At 42.2% G+C, this 8,302-nt stretch overlaps 1 protein-coding gene across 1 annotated transcript in view; it reads left to right on the plus strand.

The window, feature by feature from the left end:
* Positions 1–5,997, plus strand: part of MTURN (maturin, neural progenitor differentiation regulator homolog) — a 29,380-nt gene extending 23,383 nt beyond the window's left edge. Inside the window, exon 3 of the mRNA XM_049894053.1 lies at positions 228–5,997. Coding sequence (XP_049750010.1) covers positions 228–338 — 111 coding nt within the window. The 3' untranslated portion in view covers positions 339–5,997. The remainder of the gene's footprint in view (positions 1–227) is intronic.
* Positions 5,998–8,302: the final 2,305 nt, after the last annotated feature.

Genomic DNA, 8,302 nt, shown 5'->3' on the forward strand with positions numbered 1-8,302 from the left:
ATTCTTAAAAATAGAGGATCTCCAGGCTCCTTTGGACCCTGATCCTTTGAAAAGATTGACAGTTCTGTCAAACCAGAGTATAAAAACCATTGTAGGTACTTGACTCAAGTGGGAAATCCTTAGCTGTTGTGTTAAGTCCTGTTTAATTTGGATCAGGTACCCTTGGTCGTCTTCCTGCTCGTGGTCCATCTGGCACTCACGGCTGATTCTGGTTTTCTCCCCTGTAGTTACTGGGGCTTCCGGATGCGGATGACGATGCATTTGAAGAGTACAACGCAGACGTGGAAGAAGAGGAGCCAGAGGCGGACCACCCCCAGATGGGGGTCAGTCAGCAGTAAACCTCCGAGGGCTTGTACCTGAGAAGAGTAAGCCCGGTGGTGCCCTAGGTGGGGTCGTGTGCTCCGGGTTAGCATTTTGCGTTAGCGCTTCAAAACAGGATGTCTGACTCCTGGCATCCAAATTAAAATGAAATACCTTTTTGATGACCACAAAATATCTGTGATGAGCTTTGCTCACAAGTGACCTGAATTTCACTCCTGCTTCAGTGGGGTTTCTATGGAGTTGTCTCGGTAGCCTTTGCCATTTTAAATTTAGAGTCCATTTTGTGGCTGACTCTTCCCTCTCGAGTTTATGCTGGAGAATTCACCTTCGCTGACCTGAATGTAGAGAACTCTGAGTGTACCAAGGATATGTTTCGAGTCCTCACAGGTGACCCTCCTGAGGGGAAGCGTGGCAGAAGAGAAGTGGCAGTCTGCACTTTTGAGGTACCTTTTCAGTGTCCATAAGTGAAAGGTTTTGCTTATAAAGCATGAGTTTTAGTATCTAGTCGTTAAACTGCACAAGTGCAAATACCAGGACAGAGGAGGATAATCACTTCGTTTTGGATTAAGAGGGTTAGAGAGGCGGAGAAGCCCTTGTTCAAACAAGCGTTCTGCCTAAATTGCTAAATTACCTGGAAATGTAGCAACTGGTTTGTGGTTAAGTGTAAACATTACCTATGTGTTCAGTTCTTTCAAAATGTGCTAAGTCCAAAGCTGTTTTAAAAGTCTAATCATGGAAAATGGGGTGAAAGACAAATTATTTCTTAGATATATTTATAAACCATCCGTCATATGAAGTGAAACTTTTATTTTCTTTATAACGAGATGGCAACTTGTGAAATCATGAAAGCTTCCAAAATCCAAGTGCCACTTAAATTTTGAAGCCATAGATAAATTTAATAGGAAGATAAACCAGGATAATTTAAAAAAATATATATGATGGAAGCCTTTCTTCAACTTTTATTCTTTACAAAAAAAAAATCCCATTGTATAATTTATTAAAAATTTGTAATCAAGTTCTTCAAAGAACCTAATTTCTGTAAAGTTTTAAAGCGATACAAAAGTAGGAATCCTTTATCGTAGGTTAGCTTGGTTAAAAGGAAAAGTTTTAATCAAAATTGGACAACTCACAGAAACACCTGCTGTAATAACAGGAAACACTGCTGTTGTCATCTGGCCATCAGATTCTTACCGGGGAAATTCTATGCTAAAATGGAATTATTTGAAACGTTCATTTTCTTGGACGCCTTCCCATCTCTGGTCCTAATAACGTAGGATGCAGAATGCCTTTTGTCCAACTCTTGCCTAGCATCTGGGGTGGGAGTGCGTTAACATGCACACACACATGCCTGTTAGATTGTCAGTTTTGAGTTAAGGGGGGGGGTGAAAAGCAGAGGGTGTAGAGCGAACAGGAGCCTTGTATATCTTCCAGGCATGTCAGTGTAAACCTGATTGTCTCACTGTTTTCTGTTTTAATTGATTGGTGCTGTGAGGAGTGCAGCTGCTCGTGGTAAAACAGTGTCCGCGGTTTTAAGTCATCGGGTAAAGTAATACAGTGGTTTCCACCCGTGCTTCACTACCCACGTTTGTTCTTTTCGTGAGAAAACGTATTAAAGGTTGATTTCAAGTGAAATGAATGTCTTTCAGTGTAGCCTATTAACAAAACAAAACTTAGTGTTTCATCCAGTGGGGCGAGCGTATTCCGCTTGGCTGCCTTGGCTGTGTTTTAACTGGCTCTCTTCAGGAGCTGAAACAGTTGTGAGCTGTAAATTCTGTAGATATCGCCCAGGTGTGGTCACCTCCGTGTAAACACAATAGGCTGTAAGAGGGACTCCTGCGACTGAAATCAAGAAACTTAACTAGCTTGCTCCATTTGAAGGTGAACTGGAATTTTATATAGAGAGGCTTAAAATTTAAATTTACATATGTTTGAAAATGGAGTGGACGTTAATATAAAATGTATTTTATCAAAAAAGTGTTTAGACTTTGACCAAATACATTTCTGTATTATTAGGTTAGTGCTCTCTGTTTATAAAAATCCAAGCTGAGAGAGAGTCAGCCATCAGTGGGCTGATAAGAATTCTGGTCTTTGTTCCGCCCCAGGGGTAAGGGATAAAACCGCTGTATGTTATTTACTTTCATGGCAAAACCCCAAAAGGCATTAGCAAATCCAGATTGTTCCCTCTAAAACGTGCTTTTTCTCTTATTGTGTGCATATCCCTCCCAGTGCTCCCACTGCACGCTCACACTTACTCTCATACCGCACACACCACATACACTCACACACACAAATTCACATACACACACCCCACGTACTCGTACACACATATTCACTCACACATACATTCACACTCATACCTCGCATTTACTCACTGTTCACACATAATCTCTCACACACATTTACAGACACACACACTCCTACACTCACACACACACACTCCCTCCCAAACTGTGGGTGTTCTAACAGAGTCATGCGTCCTGGATGGGATGAAGCTTCACCTGGTCAGAGAGGTCAGGCAACCTGTGATTTTTGTCATGGAAACGGTTCCATGGCTAGACAGGTTCCTGACCTTCCACAAATCTATAAACATACTCCCTGGGAGGTGGCATGGTGTTGTGGAAGGAGTATTGAACTGGCAGTTAGGAGAGAGACCTGGGTTCTAGTCCTGACTCTGCCAATGACTGCGTGACCTTGGGCAAGTCACTCAACTACCCTGTGAATCAAGGGGTATCTGCCCTTCTAGCTTAACACTATGCTTCTCTAACTGCCTTATAATATGTGTGTGTGTAAAGAGCAACAATCAAGGAAACTTTTAGGGGAATGAAAAGGGGAGACAATTGAACCTTGCCAACATGCTTTCCTTAGGGTCCCAGCCACACGACAGCTACCTTAAAACGTGTTTCTGTTGGTGTGTTAGGGTCCATGTGCTCTCGTGCTCGATCCTGTGGGGCTGGTGAAATTTTGTTCCTTAGCTGGATGGAGGGTAAGATAAAGCTTATAGAAAATGTCCTTGTCCAATTGTACATGCCCTGCCTATGGAAGACAGGTTTCTTTTATGCCCTGACAGATTGGGGCTTTGGACGTGGTCTAAGTTTAACATAACTGAAAAGAAAGGTTTTATAGGAAGAATAGCTGGAAGCGAGTGAAAGATGAGCACTTTCATTTTTTTGCCATGTCATCCAGTAAACAGAAGTGAGAGTTAAAGAGAGTAAATGAGTGTGTGTGTGAGAGAGAGAGAGAGAATGAGGGAGAGGGAGCGATGATTGATTGGTTAATTGTTAATCACTGTGGGCCAGCTGTGCAACCATGTTCAAGGTAATGTTACAAAATCTTGGTCCTGGGTTTGGGTCATGGTGACATTTCTCTATGGTTACCTGATTACTTCCCTCTGCCTAATAATCAGAGCAAGCTGACTTTGGGAATCAGAGAGTAAGCTATGATCCACGCCACCCCCCCCCCACCGCCCCCCCATGCAATACCTGTCTCCACCATGGATTCAGTTATACTGAGGCGTCCATTCATGTCTCCTGGGCCCATGGAGCACATAGTATTTTTTTTTTTCTTTCACCACAACTAGTACTTGAAAAGTCTCATTTAGGGATTCTCCTTGTGCCCTGGTGCCAGAGTTAAGTTTCTAGTGGATGTAAGTGAAAACCTCTCTCCTTTGATAGTTCCTGTCGTTTTTCACATCTACACAGAAACCATTCTCTAGCACAATTCCATCTCTGAATATTGTTTGTTTCATAAGAGCACAAAGCGTATGGACCCAGGGGAGCTGTGATACCAGGGTGCCATCAGACTTTATATCCTAGGAAGCTGCCTTGCACATAAAATCCACAAGGTGGGAACTGTGGAAGGAACAACTCTTATGTACCCTGGCCTGAGAGGCAGACCAGGAAGAGCCAGGACTTCATTTGGGCTGGGTGGAGGTGAGTAAGGGAGATGGCAAAGTTAGCTTCTGACTTGGAAAGACCAGCTGAGACCAAATTCTCATGTAATGTGCAGAAAAACTTTCCATGGCCGTCTTGCTAGAGGCCTGCTTTCCTCAGAGGGATGACTAGATGTTGAGAAGCAAGGTCTTGTGTTGGTGATGGCCTTGTGACTTTGAAAGTGCCCCCCAGCCAAGGAGACAGCAGGTATTCTGCAGATATGGTGGAGTTTTTTTTTCTTCCATTAAACAAGCTGTCAGCCAGAGAAGCCTGTCTTTACGAAGTGCTAATAGATCCAAGGAAACCCTGGTGGCGTAGTGGTTAAGAGCTATGGCTGCTAACCAAAAGGTTGGCAGTTCATATCCATGAGGCATTTTTCTTTGGAAACCCTACAGGGCAGTCCTACTGTGTCCTGTAGACACGGTATGTGTTGGAATCAACTCAATGGCAACGGTTTTTTTTTTTTTTTTTTTTTGAGTTTTAATAGATCCAAGAGACGGTCCAATCATCTGGCAGGTAGAACATGAGCCAAACTCGGGTCTTGGTCTCACTGGCAGCTGCCAAGGAGGCCATGGGTCAGGAATAACCCAGTGGCCAGCGAGGCAGGGGCAGAGCCCGCCTATTCCAGCTTGCTTCAGGGTTGTAGGAAGAGCACAATGTAAAAAGTGGTTCACAGATCCCTCCTCCCTATAGTGAGTGGTGACTCCAAAGAGCGGCCATTGCTGATGGCTTATTCTTCAGATTACCAGAGAAGCCTAAATTAAAAATAAAATAAAACAATTCTCTTTCATAAAGACCCAATCACTTACCTTGGTCTTATGATACCAGATATGACATGAAAAGCTGAAGTCTTATAGATTTTATACAGAATAGTTCTACACCTTGCCAGGATGCCAGTAGCATGTGGTGTCCATGGCAATATGGTGTCCAGGGGAAAATATCTATAGCTTATGCTCATTGGGCGAACTGTTAAATAACATGTTGTCCTTTATATTTTTATTTAAATTCAGGTTACAAAAGTAGAGGGCCTATGAGCATTTCATGCTCAGTACCCCATTTAAGCACTGTTAAGCTGAACAGGCACAGGCAGTTAAAGCTTTGTCAGGCCACGTAAAAATAAACTTTTAATTTGCTTAAAAACATATTAGAGGTATTTGGTACCGCAGAGAAAGCCTACAGTCTGTTCTTTGTAAAAATACATTTTCCTGGTTTTTTTTGTTTGTTTTGCTTTGCCTTATTAAAGATTAGTTTTTACTAAGTACCCTCTGATATCTAGGCAGGTAAAGATGAGAGCAGTACTGTGTACAGATGTCAGCTTTTTAGAGAAAGTAAATCTTCAGTTCTAGGGGAAATCTGAAATTCTTGGTGATCCAGCCTTCTTTTGTGGATGGGAGCAAGATTCAGCCATCTACATGAGACGCAAAAGCACGGAGCAGCTTTTTTTAGGCAAGAACTGTTTCATGTAGGGTGTCTGTGCTTTCTTTGCCTTTATATTTCCTTTCGGAGAAATCTCTTGTAAATTACAAAACTGTGAAATGGGTTGCCAAAAACTATTGCCCTTTGTTAGATGCTTTAAACAGTGTAAATCCTGTACTGAACCCTGTCCACATCTGCGCCCTCCTCCCTCCTGAGAGTGAGGATCTCATCCAATGATGTAATTACCATACGCTTGCTATTAAAGAGCCTTCCAAAATCCTGTGATGTTTGTCTCTTTTTTACTCCATCCACAATGTTTGGTTCTAAAGAAAATCTAATGTGGTTTATAAATGAGGAGTAAGGAGCATCAGCTAGTTTTGTGGTTGCTGCTTGGGGTAAGGGGAACAGCTGGGAGACAGAGGAGGAGGAAGGAGGCTACATAAAACATTAATGAAGACTCAAATGTTAATAATTCATGTGTTTTGGGATATTAATATATCTGTGCTGATGCCATAGCTGTCATTTAGTAATCTTTCATTTCTCCTTTAAACTAGTACTTTAGTTTTGTACGTGAGGACCCAAAATCTCTGGGTGGTGCAAACAGTTTGTGCTCAGCTGCTAACCAGAAAATTGTCGGTTCGAACCCACTCAACAGCACTGCAAAAGAAAGGCCTGGTGATCTGCTTTTTTAAAGATCACAGCCAGGAAAACCCAGTGATTCTGCTCCGTAATACACTGGAATCGACTCAGTGGTAATGAGTTTGGGTTTTTTTAGTCAGGAATCAGGAGTCCCTGGGTGGCACAAATGGTTATGCGCTTAGCTCCTAACTGAAAGGTTGGTAGTTAAGCCCACCCAGAGGTGCCTTGGAAGAAAGGCCTGGTGATCTACTTCCAAAAGATCACAGTCTGTGGAGCAGAGTTCTACTCTGACACACATGAGGTTGCCGTGAGTCAGAATTGACAGCAACTGATGTCAGGAACCTTTTGTGGCACCAATTAGAAATCTATATCTTACGGTCATTCTATGGATGGCATGACACCATTTCCCCACCTCGTTCCTCTCAGGTATTGTTATTCACTTTACAAAAATAGCATTTAAAGAATAAATCTGGAAGTTGTTGGTAAGTGTATTATTTGTTGAAGAGACGTTTCTTAAACAAATGATTCTCCATAGATTGTTAAATTAGATTTTAGAGATCGGTTTAGTGGGCGCAGTGTGTACATTTTAGATAAACTGTGGTTCTTGGTTTTCAGTACAGCTGTGGTCAGTGTACTGAAGTGGGGGGACAGTATGCACCTTTCCAAACCTCACTCTGGACCTAGGAGGCTGACTGCTCCTTGGTGGTGTGTTCTTCCCCAAACAAAGCCTTTCTTATGGGACAATGCCTTTGTAACTGTTAGTTGAGCACTCTTATAGGTTTATTTTCTACAGTGCGGATTGGCTTCTTTAAGTATAGGAACAGGTTTTAGAAATACCGACACCTGTCCAATTAATCTTTTTGAAATCACTTGGTCAGTTGGCTGGGAAAGAGGCAGAGATTCTAGCCCAGGCCAGACTCCTCCCTCACTGACTGATGGTAGGCACGTGGCTCCCTAGTCTTTATTTCCTAATCTGTGCAAACCAGCTGTGTGGCCCTTATCCCCTCTGGCACTGGCATTTTGGGAATGTATCTCATCTTGACTAGTAGAGTTGGTGTGGAGGATGAAGAGCGTAGTTTTTGAAGGAAACCCTGTTTCACCAAACCAGGGCTGGGCGACTGGTATTGGCAAAATGGTATTCTCTGATTTTGAACCCCTCTGCCTTTTACTTTTAGAAACAAAGGTCCCAGTTGATATACCGTATTTTTATCAAACAATGTATGTGTTACATGTATTTTGTCAACTACACAACTCCTTTCCTCTACACATTACCTTTGTAAGCATGCTGTGCCGGTTTGTTTTTTGCATGTTGCTGCCTTCAGTTTTTAATTCTGCTCACATGGAAACTTCACTTAAGGTAGGTATTGATTATATATTACTTGAAATGTAAGCCAAAGGTGTTCACGTGTAGATCAACTTGAGCTAATGAGCTATAATACCAACTTAAATCAGTAGACACAAACACACAGTTTTGGTTGTTTATTTTCCGATGACCAGGTGTGGTAGTTACCTGGTACTGCTATAACAAATACCACGAATGCGTGGCTTTAACAAACAAATTCATTTTCTCGCAGTTTAGGAGGTTTGAAGTCCAAATTCAGGGTGCTAGCTCTAGGGGGGAAGGCTTTCTCTCTCTGTCATTTCTGGAGAAAAGTCCTTGTCTCTTCGGAGCCTGTTTCTGGATGATCTTCACATGGTTTGGCATCTCTCTTTCCCCATCTTTGCTTACTGGCTTGCTTGTTTAATCTTTTTATATCTCAAAAGAGATTGACTCAGATACACCCTACACTGATCCTGCCTCATTAACATAACAAAGACAACTCTTTCCCAAAATGGGATTTTATAACCACAGGCATGCAGGTTAGGATTTACAACACATATTTTTAGGGGACACAATTCAATCCGTAACACTAGGGGGACTACCAGACTTGATCCATGACTTCTCGACCATAGCTTATACCTTTAAAAAAATACCTTTACGTTTATCATCAAAAGTA

The sequence above is a fragment of the Elephas maximus genome, chromosome 8 (genome assembly GCF_024166365.1).
Source record: "Elephas maximus indicus isolate mEleMax1 chromosome 8, mEleMax1 primary haplotype, whole genome shotgun sequence".
NCBI lineage: Eukaryota > Metazoa > Chordata > Mammalia > Proboscidea > Elephantidae > Elephas > Elephas maximus.